The sequence below is a fragment of the Pristiophorus japonicus genome, chromosome 13, assembly GCF_044704955.1.
Source record: "Pristiophorus japonicus isolate sPriJap1 chromosome 13, sPriJap1.hap1, whole genome shotgun sequence".
In the NCBI taxonomy this organism is placed as follows: Eukaryota; Metazoa; Chordata; class Chondrichthyes; family Pristiophoridae; genus Pristiophorus; species Pristiophorus japonicus.
In genome coordinates, this window is record NC_091989.1 from 9,875,175 (window position 1) to 9,898,246 (window position 23,072).

General features: G+C 43.4%; 2 protein-coding genes across 3 annotated transcripts in view; one reads left to right on the plus strand and one right to left on the minus strand.

The window, feature by feature from the left end:
* The window catches only part of kin (Kin17 DNA and RNA binding protein), a 36,868-nt gene extending 35,130 nt beyond the window's left edge, over window positions 1-1,738 (minus strand). The window contains exon 1 of the mRNA XM_070897130.1: window positions 1,519-1,738. Coding sequence (XP_070753231.1) covers window positions 1,519-1,632 — 114 coding nt within the window. The 5' untranslated portion in view covers window positions 1,633-1,738. The remainder of the gene's footprint in view (window positions 1-1,518) is intronic.
* A 338-nt stretch (window positions 1,739-2,076) lies between these two features.
* Window positions 2,077-22,699, plus strand: atp5f1c (ATP synthase F1 subunit gamma). 2 transcript variants are annotated; one of them, XM_070896566.1, is made up of 9 exons: window positions 2,079-2,187; window positions 7,329-7,363; window positions 9,295-9,426; window positions 12,458-12,662; window positions 13,386-13,529; window positions 17,483-17,547; window positions 18,067-18,222; window positions 20,244-20,340; window positions 22,563-22,699. In XM_070896566.1, exons 1-9 carry the CDS (start codon window positions 2,147-2,149, stop codon window positions 22,564-22,566), a joined length of 879 nt encoding a protein of 292 aa, XP_070752667.1. In that variant the 5' UTR covers window positions 2,079-2,146; the 3' UTR covers window positions 22,567-22,699. The 2 variants fall into 2 exon arrangements, with proteins under 2 accessions (XP_070752668.1, XP_070752667.1); XM_070896567.1 differs by lacking the exon at window positions 22,563-22,699 and having other exon boundaries at window positions 2,077-2,187; window positions 20,244-20,344.
* Window positions 22,700-23,072: the final 373 nt, after the last annotated feature.

Consider the following 23,072-nt stretch of genomic DNA (forward strand, 5'->3'; position numbering starts at 1 on the left):
TAAACCGAGATCATGTCTGCCCTCTCAGGTGGACGTAAAAGATCCCATGGTACTATTTCGAATAAGAGCAGGGGAGTTATCCCCCGTGTCCTGGGCCAATATTTATCCCTCAATCAACATCACTAAAAACAGATGTCAAAATGCTTGGAACAACTGCGGCATACGGAATGGATTCCTTATCGAGGACCGCACAGTACAACCTGTAGGATCAAACCTCCCTCGCAAACAGAGGACAACCATCAACCACCTCAGAACCGGTCACAGTACATAAGAACATAAGAAATAAGAGCAGGAGTAGGCCACCTGGCCCCTCAAGCCTGCTCCGCCATTTAATAAAATCATGGCTAATCTGATCACGGACTCAGTTCCACTTCTCTGTCTGCTCCCCATAACCCTTTATTACCTTGTCGCTCAAAAATCTGTCCATCGCCACCTTAAATATATTCAATGACCCAGCCTCCACAGCTCTCTGGGGCAGAGAATTCCACAGATTTACAACACTCTGAGAGGAGAAACTCCTCATCTCAGTTTTAAATGGGCAGCCCCTTATTCTGAGACGATGTCCCCTAGTTTTAGTTTCCCCTATGAGTGGAAATATCCTCTCTGCATCCACCTTGTCGAGCCCCCTCATTATCTTACATGTTTCGATAAGATCACCTCTCATTCTTCTGAACTCCATAGAGTATAGGCCCAGCCTACTCAACCTTTGCTCATAAGTCAACCCCCTCATCTCCGGAATCAACCTGGTGAACCTCAATTAGATGCTGCCACCTTCTCTGTAGGTGGAAGATTAAAGCATTCCCATCGTGCGACTGTGGAGCTCCTAATCAGACCCTGGAGCACATCATCGAGCACTGCCCTCAGAGGGAATTGACAGGCAGCCTACAAGATATCCACGCCGTTACACCGGGAGCTTTGGTCTGGATATCAGACTAAGATACTGACATTTGATTTGCTTTGTTACTCCCATACGAAAGGCGGCTTAAAAAACAGATTATGTGGTCAGCCGTGGCTCAGTGGGTAGCACCCTCGCCTCGGAGGTTGTGGGTTCAAGTCCCACTCCAGAGACGGAAACACGTAAATCCCGGCTGACGCTCCCAGTGCGGTGCTGAGGGAGCGCTGCACTGTCGGAGGTGCCGTCTTTCAGAGGCGACGTTAAACCGAGGCCCCGTCTGCCCTCTCAGGTGGATGTAAAAGATCCCACGGCGCTATTTTGAAGAAGAGCAGGGGAGTTATCCCCGGTGTCCTGGGGCCAATATTTATCCCTCAACCAACATCACTAGAAGGAGATTATCTGGTCATTATCACATTGCTGTGTGTGGGAGCTTGCTGTGCGCAAATTACCTGCCATGTTTCCCACATTACAACAGTGAACACACTCCAAAAAGTACTTCATTGGCTGTAAGGAGCTTTGGGCCGTCCTGAGGCGGTGAAAGGCGCTATATAAATGCAAGTTATTGTCCGCCGGGCAGCCCGAGGCCGGCCGGCCCGGCCGCCTCCCATGCAGCCCACGCTCACCTCGTCCCGGCACTGCTTCTGGCACATCTGGCAGTACCATCGCAGCTTCTGCAGGCCCTTGGACTTGATGCGGTTGGCGATGGCCTTGGGAGTGAGGAACGCCGCCTTGCCCATCGCTCGGACCCTCGGCACTCCACCGGCCGCCCAGGATCACCGCACGTCACCGCTCCCTGCGCACCGATGTGTGTAACGTCACCGCATTCCCCGCTACCTCACCACTCCCTGCGCACCGTGTGTGGAACGTCACCACATTTCCCTCCCGATGAAGATGCCGAGATATTTAAATATATATATTTTTTCTTCTATTGTACTTTTTTTTTAAATTATAATAAAAAAATCTTCAGGAGGGAGCATTTTTTCAAACAATTGCCCGCTGAGGAAGGGATGAAGAGCGAGAGAGGAGGGAGGGGGGGGAACACGGCGAAGGGCTGTCTGGGAATTGAAGTCGGGCGCCCCGTTCGCGCACAGCCTGAGGGGAGGGCGCGAAACTACAGCTTCCGGCGTGCATTGCGCCGGCGGCGGGGGTCACGTGGCCCGGGCGGCGCGGTGGAAGGGAAGGTGGGGGGGGGAGACGACGCATGCGTGCTGGCTGCGGGCTGACCTTCAGCAGCGGAGCGGCGGATTCACCATGTTCGCGAGAGCCGGCGGCCTGGTCTTCGAGCCCCAATGGTAAAGCAACACTGAGGGCAGCGAGCAACAATATATATCTTTCTTTTAAACTTGAGAGAGCTGCAGTGCTACTTTTGTTGATCGTGGTAGGAGGTGCCAGGGTTGGGAGTAACCCGGCCTTCTGCTTGGAACTCCTCAGGCCCTGCACTGAGTGATTTGGAGAGCCTGCCTGGCTTTGAAATGCATTGCCCTCCTCCTCCTCCTCTTCTTCCTGCCAGCCCCCCACCCAATTCCAGGATTTTATTTGCTGTGACCTCCCATTGCTGGTCACCTATAATGAAGTTCTTGCTTGGTGTATGTCCACAGATCCCTCAAGGTAGTAGGACAGGTAGATAAGCTGGTTAAAAAGGCACAAGTGAATGCTTTCCTTTATTAGCCGGGGTGTAGAACACCAGAGCAGGGGGGTGGTTATGCTTGAACTGTATAAAACACTAGGTAGGCCACAGCTAGAGTACTGCGCTTAGTTCTGGTCACTGCATTCATCATAGGCAGTCCCTCGGAATCGAGGAGGACGTGCTTCTACTCCCAAAGTAAGTTCTCTGGCGGCTGAGCAGTCCGATACAAGAGCCACAGACTCTGTTACAGGTGGGACAGACATTCGTCGAGGGAAGGGAAGGGGTGGGTGGGGCTGGTTTGCCGCACGCTCCTTCCGCTATCTGCGCCTGACCTCTTCACACTCTTTGCGTTGAGACTCGAAGAACTCAATGCCCTCCCGGATGCACTTTCTCCACCTCGGGCGGTCTTCGGCCAGGGTCTCCCAGGTGTCAGTGGTGATGTCGCTAGAATACAAGAGCAAGAGGGTTATGCTTGAACTGTATAAAACACTAGGTAGGCCACAGCTAGAGTACTGCGTGTACTTCTGGTCACTGCATTACAGGGACGATGTGACTGCACCAGAGAGGGTGCAGATGAGATTTATGAGGATGTTGCCAGCACTGGAAAATTTTGGCTATGTGGGAAGATTGGTTAGGCTGTTTTCTTTGGAACAGAGGAGGTTGAGGGGAGATTTAATTGAGGTGTATAAAATTATGAGGGGCTGAAATAGAGTGGATAGGAAGGACCTATTTCCCTCAGCAGAGGGGTCAATAACCGGGAGCATAGATTGAAAGTAGTTGTTAGAAGGATTAGAGGAGAGTTGAGAACTTTGTTCACCCAGAGGATGGTGGGGGTCTGGAACTCACTGCCTGAAAGGGTTGTAGAGGCAGAAACCCTCATCACATTTAAAAAGTACTTGGATATGCACAACGCTGTGACCTACAGGGCTACGGACCTGGTGCTGGAAGATGGGATTAGGCTGGGTAGTTCTTTTTCGATGGACGCGATGGACCGAATGGCCTCCTGTGTCGTAATTTTCTATGGTTTTATGATTCTTTCTGTGGGCGGGGGTGGGGGGAAACCTTTCTGGTTGATATAAATTGGGCATGTCTAATAATCTTAAAGTAAAAGAAAGACCTGCAAATATATAGCACCTTTCACCACCACCGGACGCCCCAAATAGCTTTACAGCCAATGAAGCACTTTTTGAAGTGGAGTCACTGTTGGAATGTAGGAAACACGGCAGCCAATTTTCGCACAGCAAGCTCTCACAAACAGCAATGTGATAATGAACAGATGATTTGCTTAAAGTGATGATGATTGAGGTTGATAAATAGGACACCAGAGATAACTCCCCTGCTCTTCTTCGAAATAGTGGCCGTGGGATCTTTTACGTCCACCTGAGAGAGCAGACGTGGCCCCGCAGTTTAATGTCTCGTCTGAAAGACGGCACCTCCGACAGTGCAGCACTCCCTCAGCACTGTATTGGAGTGTCAGCCTAGATTTTTGTGCTCCAATGTCTGGCGTGGGACTTGAATCCACAACCTTCTGTCTAAGACGAGGGTGCTACTAATTGAGCCACTGGCTGACACTCAAAGGCTGGACCTACATAGCAAATCTGTATGGCAATCTTAAAATAAAAACAGAATATGCTGAAAATACACAGCAAATTTGTTAGCATTTACAAGATAACAAAGGGTACTTACTCTGTGGGACTCTACAACAGCTGTATTATCCATTTGTGGTTTATAGAATGTGTACAGATGCGAGAGACTGCATGTATTAGAGCTTTATTCTCCATTGCAGAAAGGATGAAATAATGTATTGGTTTGCTCATTTGGGTGGCAGAGTCACACTATACTATATTAATTCAAATGAATCTGCTAACTGCTTAATGGAAAATAATATTGTACAGTTATAAATAAGCTTATTGCATGCAATCACTAACATTTTTTATATGGTTGCAGTTCAGCTAGTAAAGAGTGATGAGTCTCAAAAAAATTATTTTGGAAATATACCGTATAAATGATTTCCTGAATTGGGCAAATCAGAATAGTAGGCTACTGGATGAACAGTTATTATGTAATGTTTAGTGATTCCTTGGTTCAATTTCATGTTGAATGTGTGGGAGTTATCTCACTGAACCTGCTCAATTGTGTACAGTATTAAGAGCGGGTCAATGAGTTTTGTGCTTTTTTTTCTCTCCTGTGTCTGTATTTGCTAGTTCCAGGTAAAATAATGAAGAATTGTGTTTAGTAAAAGTATTTTATGTTCACTTTACTGTCATTATGAAAAATGCAAATATATTAAGTCACAGGTATGATGGGCGGTTTCTGCAATGACCAGTCTTAAAATTTGTAACAGCCAAACTGCTGCGTCCTCTTTGAGGATCCTTTCAAGATTTTCTAAAAGTGTTGGAATAAGAGATTTGTTTGTATATTTTTTTTCTGTCAGGGATGAACACAAAGTGCAGATTGTAGTGAGGGCCTACTGTCAACGTGTTTAGCTGGGTTGGACAATTTGCAGTTTTTCTGTCCTGTTTTTCCCCTTTATTCTTTCTTTCACGAAGGAGGTGACTTTGGCTGGGATTTAATACCAAAGGCTGCAACAAGCTACTAATATCTTGCCAATTCTACATGCACAAGTTAGTGCACTGAGTAGGCTGGGTCTTGAGTATTCTCATGACTGTCGCTGGACATGACAGTCAAGACCCACTTTGTTCTCTTCTGTTATCCGCAATTCCAGCAGCTGGTCAAGTATAGTGATGAGGGTTGGAACTCTGGTGTTTTTATAACTTAAGTTAGTCTAATTGTAGTGCTTGCTGCTGATCTTAGAGACTAGCTAACTTAGTACTGATCAAAAATTGAACCGAGCCATTTCTGCTGTGCATTGTCTGATTTCTTGTACTTGCCCACTAGTCAGTGTGGAAATGTTGAAGTAATGTACTAGTACAAACTATTTCCAGTGTTGTGCTGAATAGACAAAGTAGCACTTGTTGAAGTTTTGCCTGCAGCTTCCAGCTTTACAAAGGCGCTGCCTTGATTTGTGAAGTAGGGTTTTCAGAATTGCCTCATTGTACATGAAGATGTACCACTATCGGAGTATCTAGTTGACGAGTTTGTAAGACATGCCCCAGTGTGGTGTCACAAATGCACACATGAACCTGGCTACATCATACTTGAGCGTCAGTCAAAATTGTTATGCCAGGACCATCAGTAATGCATCCCACTTAGAAAGGTGATTACTTTTAGACAACAAAGGTGCTAAGAAATGTCAATACCTGTTTTTAATTAGATCAATTTTGTTTCTTACTAGTAATTGTTTTGCGTAATTGTTTACTTTGTGAATTTAGTGACTCATATACAATGGTGCTTTAGTCTGTATATCTTCAATAGTTCTTTTATATTTTCCTACAATCTATCAATCTGTGGTGCTTAATTCTCTTCTGAATGAGGAGGAACATTTGTTTTAATTAATGTGAGGCCTCCTGTGATAAATGGTTCTATTTATACCCAGGCAAGGCATTCAACTTTGCCACAGGTATCTCTCTGTGAGACCTATAGAATCATAGAAGCACAGAAGGAGGCCATTTTGCCCATTGTGTCTATGCCGGCCATAAAAGAGCTATCCAGCCTAATCCCACTTTCCAGCTCTTGGTTCCAGCACTTCAAGTGGGCATCCAAGTACATTTTAAATGCGATGAGGGTTTCTGCCTCTGCCACCCTTTCATATTGTCGGCACCTTTTTATATTAATAGTATACCGTCACCACTGACAGCACATTATATTGTAATGGTGTTCAACTCTATAGTTCCCATTGTGCATGGAACCCAACTTGATTTATGGGTCCCCAGAGCCGAGATTAGAAGCACATAAAATAAACACTGCTTTCTATTGACCTTCCAGTGAGGGACAGGTGAAATGTGGGGTTGTAGTCATCTGAATAAGCACTGCTCTTTTGGAACCTCAGCAACGAGTAAAAGTGTCTTAAAATGATCCCTGTGCTCACAAGGCCAATTGTCATCATGGGCTGTTGGGAATATCAAAAATAAGTAACTAAGCACAGAGGTGAGCATCTTTTGCTAGCCCTGCTAATGCATTCCATTATCAGTTTACCCATCACCCCTGTGCTCGCTGACCTACATTGGGTAAAGCAACACCTCGATTGTAAAATTCTCATCCTTGTTTTAAAATCCCTCCTCGGCCTTGCCCCTCCCTATCTCTGTAATCTCCTCCAGCCCTAACACCCCCCCCCCCCCCAAGATATCTGCGCTCCTCCAGGATTGCCCTCTTGTGCATCCCTGATTATAATCACTCAACCATTGGTGGCTGTGCCTTCAACTGCCTGGGCCCCAAGCTCTGGAATTCCCTCCCTAAGCCTCTCTACCTCTCTTTCCTCCTTTTTAAGACGCTTCTTAAAACCTACCTCTTTGACCAAGCTTTTTTATCTCACAATACTCCTGTGAAACGTCTTGGGATGTTTCACTACATTAAAGGCGCTATATAAATACAAGTTGTAGTTAATCTGGTTGCTTAATGCATGAACTAATTGCAACAAGATGAGTTAACTTTAAGAGCGTTGCCCATTTTAGTTATGTAGATTTATGCCTCGATCCCAAGATGCTGTGTTTTAGGCATGTGTCCAGGAAAATCAACCAACAGACAAGCCCAGGGTAGCTAATTCCTCTAGCATTGCCGTGTAGACAGGAAGGTTAAAACTCCTCGTTAGTTTTTTTTTTAACTCTTTGGGCATGTTCCCCCATCCTGTCCAGATAACATGCATTTTCTGTTGAGCTTTACTGAAGTCTAATTTCAATTATGTTACAGGGGCCAAGTCCGAAACATGGCAACTCTGAAGGACAGTGAGTATCCTATTTTCTTATTATTACACAACATTGTTTTATATATTGAACAAGTCACATGTGAATGTCTTCAACCTGGGTGCTTTTGTAGTAGTACTTTCAAAGATTCAAGGATTCCTATGGTGCAGTAATACTGGATAGATTATGTAGCTGAAGTGTGTTTCTTCATTGATGTCTCACCAGATGAGCAATATAACTGGCTAAATTGGCATCGGTTTGGTTGGTGTGATCACATAGAAGGGGCAGTCTTGCACTACCTGATCTTCTCATTGGCTGTGGTTGCTTTTCCCTCCTTATAATTTTGGGAAAGTGGTCATTTAAAACGGAGGTGAGGAGGAATTTATTCTGTGAGGGTCGTGAATCTTTGGAATTTTCTACCCCAGAGAGCTGTGGAGGCTGGGTCATTGAATATATTTAAGGTGGAGATGGACAGATTTTTGAACGATAATGGAGTCCAGGGTTATGGGGAGTGGAGTTGAGGCCAAGATCAGATCAGCCATGATCTTATTGAATGGCAGAACAGGCTCGAGGGGCCAAATGGCCTACTCCTGCTCCTATTTCTTATGTAATGGCATAGTTGGATTCCTCCTGACACATTTCACCAGCTGTCAGAGGTTGATGAGCATATCTCAATGCATGTGAAATGAATGTCTATATTTGTGTGTCTGAAAATGGCACTATTTCCCTTATCTTTTTAAAAAAAAAACATACAGTACTATCACACTGTGCCAACATTTGTATTTCTGCATGCATATTATGTTTTTTTACTGGCGTGCAATTACTGATTCTAGATTTCACTGAGAGCTGCCATCAGTCTAGCATACATTTGCATTGAGAGATTTTGTATTGTAATGTGAGTCAAACAAACTTAAACTGTTTGTAAAATTCCGAGTAAACGAGGATAAAGCAAGATTAACAGTTTTCTGTCTGAAAAAGTGAAGTATCATTAGAGCATAAGCAATGTTCTGAGTTTGATTTTTAAAAAGAATCTATTGTATGATTTACAAAGATCTTGCCAGGACTGGATAATATTAGCTATTAGGAATGATTGGATAGGCTGGGGTTATTTTCTTTGTCACTGGAGGCTGAGGGGAGATTTAATTGAGGTGTATAAAATTATGAGGGGCCTAGATAGAATGGATAGGAAGGACCTATTTCCCTTAGCAGCGAGGTCAATAACCAGGGGGCATATATTTAAAGTAATTGGTAGGAGGATTAGAGGGGAGTTGAGAACACTTTTTCACCCAGAGGGTGGTGGAGGTCTGGAACTCACTGCCTGAAAGGGTAGAGGCAGAAGCCCTCATACATTTAAAAAATACCTGAATATGCACTTGAAGTGCCGTAACCTACAGGGCTGCGGACCACGAGCTGGAAAGTAGAATTAGGCTGGGTAGCTCTTGGTCGGCCAGTTCAGACACAATGGGCTGAATGGCCTCCTTCTGTGCCGTAAAGTTTTATGATTTTAGATTTATTCTGAATGTTTGGAAACAAGGAGCACTCGATCCAAATATTGAGGACAAGGAGTGAGTCACTGTTAAACACAGGAATAAAATTGACTATTTTGTAAGTCCCCTCCCATCAAAATTTGTTTTACTTTTGAAAAGGTAGATGGGGACAAGTCTGAATTGGAATGAAAACCATGTTGAGGTAGAATTTCTCTGCTATAGGAATTGTTTCCTTTTAATTGGATTGTTTAACTGAATGAATGATTTGGTCTTTAAAAACAGTTTCCATTGAAAGCACATTTCTGCCACAGTGTAGCTTTTCATATTCTTCCAGAGGAAACCAGCGTTGGAAGTAATGGAACATGACATTTATAGACAGATAGATCAAAGTGATTTCATGGAAAAATGTACTTTAGTCTTAGCCATGGAGTGTGAAAATTTGTCCCGGATAAACTACTGCTTGATAATATATTTGCCTATTTTCAGTCACCAGGCGCTTGAAGTCAATCAAAAATATCCAAAAGATCACCCAATCCATGAAAATGGTGGCTGCGGCAAAATATGCAAGAGCTGAGAGAGAGCTGAAACCAGCAAGAGTTTATGGAACAGGAGCTCTTGGTATGATAACACTTGACAATTACACTAGTGATATAATAATTACTACTTCATTTAGAGATTGTGGGAAGGGATTTCTTGCCTAGTCACGGATACAGCATTTGTGGGCATGAACATTTAGCCTTATTTTTGTAGAAGCCTCATCTGTGCAGTGCTTTGAGGGACTGCCAGCTTAATCAATTAATTCACTTTATACTGCCTGCTGTTCTCGCCAAAACAAAGTATGGTTTGCTAATTTAATATTTGAGAAAGTTCCATTCATTTGCAAATGAATATTAGTTCTTTTTCTTAGTCAAACTTGCAAGCTGGAGATTCTGCAAATGAGCAGCTAATCGGACACTTGACTTGCAGGGGAGTTATCCCCGGTGTCCTGGCCAATACTTATCCCTCAACTAACATCACTAAAACAGATTATTTGATCATTATCACATTGTTGTTTGTGGGAGCTTGCTGTGCGCAAATAGGCTGTCGCGTCTCCTACATTACAACAGTGACTACACTCCAAAACATGTAACGCGCTTTGTGGTCATGACATTCATGATATAAATGCAAGTCTTTCTTTACGACTAAGATGCTTTTAATACATTGTGCAGCCTGCATCATTTGGTGGTTCCACAGGATTGACTAATTTCTTTGTAGACATGTGCTGCCCATTTCAAGTAATCTTTGTGCACTTCTGTTTATGATCCATGAATGTTGCTTAATTTTAAAATTCTATTTTTTTGCTATTTCAAAATGGAACTACAGTAGTTAAGAGAGATATCAAGTATACAAGCAGGAAATTGGTAACAATAAACTTGGAGGCATAAAGAGAGGCTACAAAAACAACTTGCTTTTATATAACGCCTTTAAGAAAATGTCTCGAGGTGCTTCACGGCAACAACAACATGTATTTATAAAGCGCCTTTAACGTAGTAAAACATCCCAACGCGCTTCACAGGAGTATTATAAGACAGAAAAAAATTGCCATCGACCCATATAGCGAAATTAGGGCAGGTGACCAAAAGCTTGGTCAAAGAGGTAGGTTTTAAGGAGTGTCTTGAAGGAGGAAAGAGAGTTTAGGCAGGGAGTTCCAGAGCTTGGGACCTAGATAATAGAAGGCACGGCCACCGATGGTTGAGCGATTATAATCAGGGATGCTCAAGAGGGCAGAATTAGAGGAGCGCAATATCTTGCACTTGTGTGTGTGGCGGGGTGGGTGGGGGGGTTGGGGCTGAAGGAGATTACAGAGCTACGGAGGGGCGAGGCCATGGAGCGATTTGAAAACAAGGATAAGAATTTTGAAATCGAGGCGTTGCTTAACTGGAAGCCAGTGTAAATCAGCGAGCATAGGGGTGATAGGTGAGCAGGACTTGGTGCGAATTAAGACATGGGCAGCCGAGTTTTGGATCACCTCAAGTTTACATAGGGTAGAATGTGGGAGTCCAGCCAGGAGTGTGTTAGAATAGTCAAGTCTAGAGGTAACAAAGGCAAGGATGAGGGTTTCAGCAGCGGATAAGCTGAGGCAAGGGTGGCGACAGGCGATGTTAGAGGTGGAAATACGCAGTCTTAGTTATGTTGCGGATATGTGGTCGAAAGCTCATTTCAGGTTCAAATGTGACACCAAGATTGCGAACAGTGTGGTTCAGCCTCAGACAGAAGTTGGGGAGAGAGATGGAGTTTGTGGCGGGGACCGAAAACAATGGCTTTGGTCTTCCCCATATTTAGTTGGAGAAAATTTCTGATCATCCAGAACTGGGTGTCGGACAAGCAGTCTGACGATTTAGAGACCTTGGAGGGGTCGAGAGAAGTGGTCATGAGTGTACATGTGGAAAGTGACGCTGTGTTTTTGGATGATGTCGCCAAGGGGCAGCATGTAGATGAAAATAGGAAGGAGCAAAGGATAGATCCTTGGGAGATACCAGAGGTAACGATGTGGGAGCGGGAAGAGAACCCATTGCAGGTGGTTCTCTGGCTGCGATTAGATAGATAAGAATGGAACCAGGCGAGTGCAGTTCCACCCAGCTGGACGATGGAGGAGAGAAGTTGAAGGATGGAGTGGTCAACCAGGTCAAAGGTTGCAGACAGGAGTGTAATCAGACAAAGTTGACATCGAGCCAAAGAAGGATTTATTTGGAGAGATGATTAAAAGCTTGGGTCAAAGAGATAGATTTTAAGGAGGGAGAGATTGAGAGGGAATTCCAGAGCTTAATGCCAAGGTGACTGAAAGCACAGTCACCAATGATGGGATGAAGAGAGTGGGGGGATGCACGAGGCCAGAGTTGGACGAACACAGAGTTCTTTGACGGTTGTAAGGCAGGAAGAGGTTACAGACGGAAGGGCGAATCCATGGAGAGATTTGAACACGAGGTTGAGAATTCTAAAATCGGGGTGTTGGTCAGCGAGTGCAAGGGTGAAGGGTAAGTGGGACTTGGCATGAGTTAGGATACGAGCAACAGAGGTTTGGTTGAGCTCAAGTTTATGGAGGAGAGTGGAAGATTTGAAGCCAGCCAGGAAAGCATCAGAATAGTCGTGTTTGAAGGCAACAGAATCATGGATGAGGGTTTCAGCTGAGGCAGGGGCAGAGATGGGCAATATTATGGAGATGGCATTAGGCGGACTTTGTGATGGAGAGTGTATGGAATTGGAAGCTCAGCTCTGAGGGTCAAATAGGATGCTGAGGTTACAAACTGTCTCGTTAAACCTGAGACAGTGGACTGGGCGGGGATGGAATCGGTGGCAAGGGAACAAAGTTTGTGGCAGGGGCTGAAGACAATGGCTTCAGTCTTCCCACTGTTTAATTGGAGGAAATTCTAGCTTATCAAGCATGTCGGCCAAACAGTTTGATGACAAGAGTCCTTGGAGGGGCTGAGAGAGATGGTGGTGAGGTTTGTGTGTCTTGCTGTGTGCAAGATAGCTGTTGTGGGTTGCTTACATAGCAGGCTCTGCACTTCAAATAATTTTACCCTAAAAGGTGCTTTTAAGTGTTTTGATGGATGTGATCAGGCACTACATAAATGTAAGTTCTATTAAAGACCTTTTGCTTTTTTTAAAGCTCTGTATGACAAGGCAGAAATCAAAGCTCCTGAAGACCAAGCCAATCATCTGATCATTGGGGTATCCTCTGACCGTGGACTCTGTGGTGCTATCCACAGTAGCATTGCTAAGCTCATAAGAAATCAAATAAAGGAATTGACTGCTGCAGGGAAAGAGGTTAAGGTTGTAACTGTTGGTGACAAGCTGAGAGCTCTGCTGCACAGGTATGTCTTGGCTTTGAGTCTGAAAGCATATCCTTGCTTGATAACAAATGACCTTGAATGGCCCACTCTTGGCTAAAACACTATGGCCTTGAAATGACACTGGGCGAATGCTGTGAATGCTCAGCACCATTAATTTCCTTGTCTTGCTATTTTAGTAGAGGTGTTAATCTGTCATTTTAAATGGCTTACTGTCTTTTTGTAACATAGCAGGGAGAGGTGAATATCTTAAATATTAATTATTTTCCGACAGCATAATTTAAGGGCCAGTGTTGTAACTACTTCAGCTGCTGATTTTGCTCCTGACTCTCTTTCCATTTTACGTTGGATATTGAATATATTACTCTCCTTGTAAAGTGCAAAATTCCTCATTCCAGAGTAATAGTGTCTTCAGTCTTGTTTTATCAAGAGTTTAGAGACAATTCTTCAGATTGCTTGCAAAATATGAATCTATTCATAAAAATTGAATGGGGGAGGGTTTAAATCAGTGACAGCAATGAAGATTTATATGCAAAATCATCCCAAGTTATTATTGCATTCACTTTTGTACGGTAATATTCCAATACTGGTTTTTGCAGTACCTGTACCGTGGTTTGATAAATTGGAAGCAAAGGGGATAGGATTGCAGAAGTTGTAAAACCAAAATTCTGTGAATGTGTTGGGAAACTATTTAGCAATTTTTCCGAACAAACAGAAGGCTGACTCTGTTTTTGCTTTAAATTGTAGAAACCATGGACAGCACATCCTGATGATGTTCAAGGAAGTTGGCCGGAAAGCACCAACATTTGGTGATGCTTCAATTATTGCCTCTGAGCTCCTGAACTCGGGCTTTGAGTTTGATAAAGGTTCTATTGTATTCAACAAATTTAGGTAAGTTGGTTAGAAAGAATGCATAAAATTCTATTTTAAAGTTTCTTCCATAAGACCACCTTTGATTGTCCTCCCCATCCAACTTAACCACTTGGCTGCCTTTCCTGGCCAATGTGCCTATCGACATTCTTAATGCTTTTCTTTAACGAGAAAGAAAGACTCTTAAGAGAAGGATGAACCACCCATGGCTAACTAAGGAAGTAAAGGATGGTATCAAATTGAAAACAAAGGCATACAATGGTACGGAGAACAGTGGAAGGCCAGAGGAGTGGGATATCTTTAGCAAAGAACGACTAAAAAAAAAAAATGATGGAGAAGATAGCTTATGAGAGTAAACTAGCAAGAAATATAAAAGCAGACAGAGCTTCTACAAGTATATAAAAAGGAAGAGGGTAGCTAAAGTAAACATTGGTTCTTTAGAGGATGAGACTGGGGAATTAATAATGGGAAACAGAAATGGCGAAGACTTTGAACAAATATTTTATATTGGTCTTCATGGTAGAAGACACTAAAAGCATTCCAATAATGGATAATCAAGGGGCTATAAGGAGAGAGGAACTTAAAACAATCACTATCACTAAAGAAAAAGTATTCCGTAAACTAATGGGACTAAAGGTGGACAAGTCCCCTGGACCTGATAGCCTGCATCTTAGGGGCTTAAAAGAGGTGGCCGCGGAGATAGTGGATGCATTGGTTATAATCTACCTAGATTCTGGAGAGATCCCAGCGGACTGGAAAACCGCAAATGTAACGTCTCTATTTAAGACAAGAGGGAGACAGAAAGCAGGAAACTATAAACCAGTTAGCCTAGCATCTGTCATTAGGAAAATGCTGGAGTCCATTATTAAGGAAGTAGTAGCAGGACATTTAAAAATCATAATGCAGTCAAGCAGAGTCAACATGGTTTTATGAAAGGGAAATCGTGTTTCACAAATTTGTTCGAGTTCTTTGAGGATGTAACGAGCAGGGTGGTTAAAGGGGAATCAGTAGATGTCGTGTATTTGGATTTCCAGAAAGCATTCAATAAGATGCCACATAAAAGGTTACTGTACAAGATAGGAGCTCACAGGGTTGGAGGTAATATATTCACATGGATAGAGGATTGGCTAACTAACAGAAAGCAGAGTTGGGATAAATGGGTCATTTTCAGGTTGGCAAACTGTAACTAGTGGGGTGCCACAGGGATCAGTGCTGGGGTCTCAACTATTTACAATTTATATTAATGATTTGGATGAGTGCTGATGATACAAAGATAGGTGGGAAAGCAAGTTGTGAGGAGGACGCACAGAATCTACAAAGGGATATAGATAGGCCAAGTGAATGGAGAAAAAATTTGGCAGATGGAGTATAATGTGGGAAAATGTGAGATTATCCACTTTGGCAGGAAAAATAAAAAATCAAATTATTATTTAAATGAGAGAGATTACAAAATGCGGTGGTATAGAGGGATCTGGGGGTACATGAAACACAAAAAGTTAGCATGCAGGTATAGCAACTAATCAGTAAGGCAAATGGAATGTTGGCCTTTATTGCAAGGGGGATGGAGTATAAAAGCAGGGAAGTCCTGTTACAATTGTACAGGGTGGTGGCAAGACCACGCCTGGAGTATTGCGTACAGTTTTGGTCTCCTTATTTAAGGAAGGATAGACTTGCTTCATAGAAGCAGTTCATAGAAACATAGAAAATAGGTGCAGGAGTAGGCTATTCGGCCCTTCGAGCCTGCACCGCCATTCAATGAGTTCATGGCTGAACATGCAACTTCAGTACCCCATTACTGCTTTCTCACCATACCCCTTGATCCCCCTAGTAGTAAGGACTTCATCCAACTCCTTTTTGAATATATTTAGTGAATTGGCCTCAACAACTTTCTGTGGTAGAGAATTCCACAGGTTCACCACTCTCTGGGTGAAGAAGTTCCTCCTCATCTCGGTCCTAAATGGCTTACTCATTATCCTTAGACTGTGTCCCCTGGTTCTGGACTTCCCCAACATTGGGAACATTCTTCCTGCATCTAACCTGTCTAACCCCGAGGTTAGAGAAGGTCAGAGAAGGTTCACGAGGTTGATTCATGAGATGAAGGGGTTGTCATATGAAGAAAGGTTGAGCAGGTTGGGCCTATACTCATTGGAATTTAGAAGAATGAGAGGTGATCTTATTGAAACATATAAGATTCTGAGGGGACTTGACAGGGTAGATGCAATGAGGATGTTTCCCCTTGTGGGGAATCTAGAACTAGGGGGCATAGTTTCAGAATAAGGGGTCGTCCATTTAAAATGGAAATGAGGAATTTCTTCTCAGGGTCGTGAATCTTTTGAATTCTCTACTTCACAGAGCTGTGGAGGCTGGGTCATTGAATGTATTTAAGGTGGAGATAGACAGATTTTTGAACGATAAGGAAGTCGAGGGTTATGGGGAGTGGGCAGGGAAGTGGATTTGAGGCCAGGATCAGATCAGCCATGATCTTATTGAATGGCGGAGCAGGCTCAAGGGGCCAAATGGCCTACTCCTGCTCCTATTTCTTATGTTCTGTTTCCAAAGCACCCCTCCTTTTCAAAACCACGTTCCCATTACCCCATTCAAAAAGCCTAGATCTGTCTATCCTCTCCCAACTGTTGCTCGATCTCCAAGGTCCATGAATGTGGCATCGGTTCTCCGCTTAGAGCCGACCTCTCCCCAATCTTCCTGTTGCAATCCCTTCAGTCTGGCTTGTGCCCTGTTCACAGCACTGAATCCATGCCGGTCAAAGTCACAAATGATATCCTCTACAATTGTGACAACAGTGCAATGTCTTTCTGTTGTGCAGCTCCACTGTGCTGCTCTTGCTCTTGCGTGATTCCATCTCAGGCTACCCAGTTCAGCCACCATATCTCCGGCAAAGGCTTCATAATCACTGCCAGAGCTCTCCAAGAACCTATCCTATTGATGACACTGTTTGCAGGCACATGGTCAGCTTTTATATGTATGCTGATGACATCCCACCTCATCGCCACATCCCTCAATCTACCAATGCGCGGCCAATCTAACATTGGAAGTGGCTGAGTGGAAAAGAAATTCCAGCTGAATGTTGGGAAGATCAGGATCATTCTTTTCAGCCCCCACCATAAATTTTAGAGTTTCAACCTCCGATCCTATCAATCATCAAGACTGTTTATTTCCATCTCCACAGTATCATCTACATCTGACTCTTAACTGCCCTCTGAAATAGCCTAGCATGCCCCTCGGATGTACCAAACCGCTCCAGGGACTGCAACGGTTCATGGGCAATAAATGCTGGCCTTGCCGGTGACGCCCACATCCCATTATTTTTTTTTTAAACCCTGCTATGATCAACAGCTCGTGTTTTAAAAGCCTATCCTTACAATGTCTTCGGCCGAGAAATTCACCCTCTTGAAAGTTATCAGCGTCATTGTGGGGAAACGCCGTTTAAACCAATTAGAATGTAACCCATTGCAATGTAATATTAAAAAGTAAATATATATTCTTACAGGAGTTCAGGAGGGGCAATGTGATGTTTAATGAGCGGTGTTGAATTCGCTCGAGGGAGAGGTGAAAGAGATGTGGGAATGAGTATGGTCTTAATACCTGTCATGCCCAGTCTCCGCAAAGCAATCAACAAAACAAACTGAATCCCGAATTACATTGACAGGTTATTAGAGTATTAGTCTGAGACTATCGTGTGAAGCTACATGGTGCTCTGGCCAGCATAATGTTCCTTTCTGGTTACCACAACATCCAAAACCTGGAAGTGATCGAGAAAGACCAAAATGCAAATTGTTGAAATTAGTGGATTGCTATTCGGGCAGCTGCTTCGTGGTGTTGGAGTCACATGGCATTCACCAATATTGAGCCCTGCACGTTTTGGTGATCTACACATTCAACTTGAAATTGCTTCTAAAGGTGTCTACCAGTTGCATCTTAAATGGTGCCACAAATAATTTTCTCTCTGTTTTTAGGTCTGTAATCTCTTACAAGGCTGAGGAGAAACCAGTCTTCTCCTTTGACGCTCTTACAAATTCCGGTAAGTTGCTGTGTTGTCTGCAAGGCAGATAAATGAATATGGTGTTACTCAGATGCATTGATTCACCTTGTTGAGTTTTCACTTTCTCTCATTATTGCTGAATGTGATTACTAAATATAAAGTTGATATTGGTAGTGCCACCGAGTCTAAATAAATCCCCTCTGAAGAGATAGTTGTACATTATGCTCTAACTTAACTTTGCAAAAAATAATCATGGAATCATAGAAATTTACAGCACGGAAGGAGGCCATTTCGGCCCATCGTGTCCACACCGGCCGACAAAGCTATCCAGCCAAATCCCACTTTCCGCAGCCATAAAATGCTCTATTTAAGAAATTGAAGGTTATATTTTAATAAAAAATGCAGAGAGCAGGATAATGGCATAAATCTTAAACTTGTTTCAGTAGTCATATTTGCACAAAGAGTTGCAATGATCCTGTGTCAGTGCCACAAATATTATGTAACCCATCCATGTTTGTGATAACCTAGCCACTAATCATTCTTTGACTTTATTTCTAGAGAACATGAGTGTTTATGATGACATCGATGCTGACGTTCTGCGCAACTACCAGGAGTTTTCTCTGGTGAACATCATTTACTTCAGCTTAAAGGAATCCACCACAAGCGAGCAAAGTGCCAGGATGACTGCTATGGATAGCGCCAGCAAGAATGCTTGTAAGAAATTGTTCAGAGATTTCAGAAAAGGTGTCTTGTGCTCTAGCTTTCATAACGGTTCTCCAAATGGATGAGCTGTTACAGACCGGGAAGGGCGTCCTATTCGATTGAGTTAATGGAGCTGAGATGGAGCACCAAAATTTGCCTTGAGGCTTCTGGGTTATGGAGAGGAAATGAAATTCCTTCTGATTACTAATCAGTAATCCTTGTATGTGGCCATTGGAGGAGGGTGGAGAGGAAGTAGGATTGACCATGATTGAATAGCCTGTTGATACTGTCACAGTGCACACATGAATAATGGCCATTTGAGCATGGTCCTGGAGGATAGCCACTTCCAATAGATTCATATCCATCAAAAGACAATACCTTAAGAAGCGGAGCAAATTAATTTGGAGGGGTGGGGTGAGGGGGAGTGGGGTGGGGTGGGGGGGGAGAGAAAAAAGGGTGGGGGGAAGGGGAGAGAGAGAGAGAGGGGTGGGGGGGGCGAGAGAGAGAGAGGGGGGTGGGGGGGAGAGAAAGTGGGGGGGGGAGAGAGAGAGAGAGAGAGAGAGAGAGAGGGAGGGTGGGGGGTGGGGGGGAGAGAGAGGGAGGGTGGGGGGGGGAGAGATGGGGAGGGGAGGGGAGAGAAGAGAAGAGAGAGAGGGAGAGAGAGAGAGAGAGAGAGGGGTCGGGGGGGGGAGAGAGAGAGAGAGAGAGGTGTGGTGGGGGTGGGGGGGGGGAGGTGTGGTGGGGGTGCGGGGGGGTGGGGTGGGGGTGGTGGTGGGGGGAGGTGGTGGAGGGGGGGAGAGGTGGTGGGGGGAGGGTGGGGTGGGTGGTGTGGTGGGATGGTGGAGAGAGGGGAGGGAGGGGGGGGGGAGGAGGGTGGGGTGGGGGGTGAGGAGGGGGGAGGGGGCTGGGTGGGGGGTGGGTTGGTGGGGGGAGTGAGGGGGAGGGGTGTTGAGGGGGGTGGGGGAGAGGGCAGGGTGGGGCGGAAGGGAGGGAGAGAGATTGAGAGATTATCATTTGGCCTTTCCTCTACATCCATATTGTTTTTGAGGAAGAAACTCCAGGTCCTAGGTTGGTTTTCCGGGATGGGATGATGGTGTTTTGGAATGGTGGGGTTGGTACAGCTCCTCAGTTGTTTCACGGCTGTGTGGATTGCTGTTTATAATCCAAATGCTGACTTTGTAGTGAGAAGGAAGATTTCATAGATACTTTAAAAAAAAAAAATTCTAAATTGTGCATTTAAAATTTGACTTGGGCCAAACCATCCACTGTTTCATCTCATCATTGGCCATCTTCTCTGCTCCCAGGGATTGATTTTTGCTGTTCAATAAAATTTTGAATTTAACATTTTGCACCCCAGATCACTTGTTTGACACAGTTTGTACAGCAGATGTTCAAAATTGTGACGAGTGGGGTTGAAACACAGGCCACATTTTTCTCTCTCCTCTTCGCCCCCCCCCCCCCCCAAATCAGTTCTGAGCAGAGAACACGTGCTTCCCATGCATATGGAGACAAATTCTGAGGGAGAGTAAAACCTCTTTTTTTTTTACCCCCTTTGCACAGCAGTTAAGTATCTCCTTCCCACATTACAACAGTGACCACACTCCAAAAGTACTTCATTGGTTGAAAAGCGCTTTGAGACGTCCAGTGGTCGTGAAAGGTGCTATATAAATGCAAATCTCTTGTCCTGAGTTTCAGAATGGCGTTTAGCAGAGAGTTCAGGAGCAATTCATTTGATACACGTGTTGTGTCTCTATAAAACCAGGGAAGGGGAAAAAAATCCCTGACACGGATCCTCTCCTTAAGTCTCCAAAATGTCTACATAGATTAAAAACTTGAACTCGGGAATAGAATTAATGGGCAATAAATGCTGGCCTTGCCAGCGACGCCCACATCCCAGTAACGAATTTTAAAAAATGCAGAATATTATGTTTTTACTGTAAGAGCGAGCTGCTGGAGTTCCAGATGTTGGGTACAAGTAGGGCAAATATACAAGGGAAGTAAAGAAACTTAAATAAAATTGTTATTTCTTTTAGCTGAAATTATTGACAAGCTGACGTTGACGTACAATCGCACTCGCCAAGCTGTCATTACCAAGGAGCTGATTGAGATTATCTCTGGTGCTGCTGCCCTGTAAGTATTGCGGTTGCACGATGGATAGTTTGATATGAATTTCCGTATGGGGAAAAAATAACAGTTAAAGTGAGCTACTTATAAGAAATATGTACCATAAACAATTGGGTGTGAAGGTGCAGAATGAGAATTCGGTAATGTGAAATCTAAGTCCTGGGATGCGAAAGCTTTACTTGGAAAATAACTACGCCAGGATTAAATTTTTCGGCCAGGAGCTTTGTTACACGGTTGAGATTCTTAAAACGCCCTAAGGCTGCATAAACTTATGGTATAGGTATATGTTCAAACACACATATTTCATTCCATGATGTTCTGAAAGTCAAACCATTTCAGAGTTTCTAAAACAAAACCTTTTTATTATTATGTTGAGTCCAATATTTCTCTGCAACAATCATTGCTATTTCTGTCTTTTCCCTCTTTCATCGCCCCTTCATTCCTTCGCTAGGTACACGGTCAATGGCGATCAATGACGACTATTTTTGGTTACAACTTCCAAAACGGGAATGGATTTGAATTGTATTTCTGAGACTCCACAATTTGGAGTACCACTTTTACAATAAAATCAAATGCACAAAATTCTCAAATTGACGGATGGTGCTTGTCTCTACATGAGCCACCTACTCTAATTATGTTTGCTTCCAATACCATTTAAGATTCCTCCTTTTCAAACAACTATCAAATTCCCTTTCAAACAAGAATTTATGGACTCTCAACAATTGGTTGTGCCTGGGAATTCCACTGTTTCTAACCTCCCCATTGTTTTCTGTGTATATCTTCAGTTTGTTTCCTCGTTGTCTCGCTGACCACTGGAAACAGTGTTACGTATAATCCTTCTTGAAGACCTCTATTAGGCCCCCCCCCTTTTACCTCCTTCGATGCACATGGGAATCCCTCTGCTTCCAACTCCATTTAAATCTTACATTTCCTTTCCCTGTTCTTCCAAAAATGTATTACTTCGCACATTTCTGTACAATTAATTGAATCTGCCGCCTATCTGTGCTAGCTGATCTATGTCCTCCTGCAGTCTTTCGTAATTCTGGTCACAGTTTGCATTAGGAACGTAGGATTATCGGTGGATGTGCACTATCGATAAGCTTTGGTTGCTATTTTCACTATAGTTTGTCACTGCATCAATTCTGTTTTTTATCACGTGTGGCTTTAAATTATATGCTGCTGTAGTTTCATTAGTAGCTGTGTGCATTTCATTTGTTTTTGCTCATCATTTTCATATTACATTGAGTACTGCTGTGGCTACATTGCATATATAGTTTTACGCATCTGGCTTGCTGTTTTTGTTTGCTACTTTGGGCTTAAATTGGCTACTTCCATGACTGAATTGCATGTACAGCTTCATGAATCATTGTGTTTCCCTTTTTCTTTCTACGATTACAAGGAGTTTTTAAGTTTGCTGCAGCATTTTTGGCCCACAAAGAGGTAATGGTTTAATCCTGGCACTTGCCGTGTGTTGGTAGAGGTGGCAAAAATGAACTGTTTTGTTATCTTCATAACCAAAGGTCTGCAGTGTTAAATATAGAATGGCTGGTTGTAAGTTGAAAGATTAATTTTTCTGTTCTGCCTACTAGTTTAGTGTAAGACATTGACGAGAGAAGAAAATTAATCTTTTCTCTATTACAGTTTGTTACAAATTTAGTCTGGCAATGCAACTAGGAGTGGTAAGGTACAAGTTCCAGGTCACAAATGGGAAGTATTTGACTTTCATTCAGCACCATTCCGATGGAGCTGCCTATCTTGACAACTTGCAGTAGGAAGCACTGAAAGCACAACTGCATGGGGCGGTTCATTATAATATAAATGTTCATTGAAACTTTGTTTGTGTACCATTTACATTTATTTTAAACAATATAGAAGTGGACTATAGTTAATGGTAGGTTTGAAAGTAAATATTTCATACTTTTCACACCAACAGAAACTCATCTTCGACGTGATGTGAACATAGGAACAGGAGGAGGCTATTTAGCCCCTCGAGCCTGTTCCGCCATTCAATGAGATCATGGCTCATCTGTGACCTAACTCCATATAACCAACCGCCTTTGCCCCTTAATACCTTTGGTCAACAAAAATCTGTCAATCTCACATTTACAATTAACAATTGAGCTAGCATCAACTGCCGTTTATGGGGAAAAAAATAAATTTTGTACTTTGTTTCCAATGGAATTAATCTTGAAAAGTTCAGTTACTTACATTGTGTGTCCATTTTGCAGGTAAAAATGGTGATCCAGAAAGATGCCAGTGAAAACGCGTTCCTGTTGGAAGATGTTGATGAGACAGTATTTCTGTTAAATTTGTGGGAATCGTCCAAAGTTTGTAAATTATAATACAATAAAAACCTTACAGTGAACGGCTCCTTTGCATTTTTATATTTTCCCAGTTAGTAGATTCCCCTTTAACGTTGGTTATGCAACACAATTGTTAACTGTTGAATGCAGTTTTAACTGAGAAAGGTACAGTTTGCAAATAAGTAGCGTTACATAAATCTTGTACTTCAAGGAAAACATTTTAGTTATCTACCTAATGTTTGTTTGTGTCAGTACACTGCATTTTCATGTGGAAGGATATGGGTTAACCTTCATGATTCCTTTACACAGTGAATCTTTAATTGTTTTTTTGAAGAACACAGGGTGCCAAAGGTAGTTCACGTACTTATTTGGGGAGAAATCCGCAGACAAGCCAACCTACACACCAAGTATCCAGCTCAAGTATGATCTTGGCAG

What these genes read in the sequence shown, in the direction of transcription:
- atp5f1c (XM_070896567.1), top strand. Translation starts at nt 2,147, where the DNA reads ATGTTCGCGAGAGCCGGCGGCCTGGTCTTCGAGCCCCAATG. An exon ending in TTATGGAACAGGAGCTCTTG is followed by an intron (nt 9,427 to 12,457) that starts GTATGATAACAC and finishes CTTTTTTTAAAG; the next exon opens with CTCTGTATGACAAGGCAGAA. An exon ending in ATTGTATTCAACAAATTTAG is followed by an intron (nt 13,530 to 17,482) that starts GTAAGTTGGTTA and finishes CTCTGTTTTTAG; the next exon opens with GTCTGTAATCTCTTACAAGG.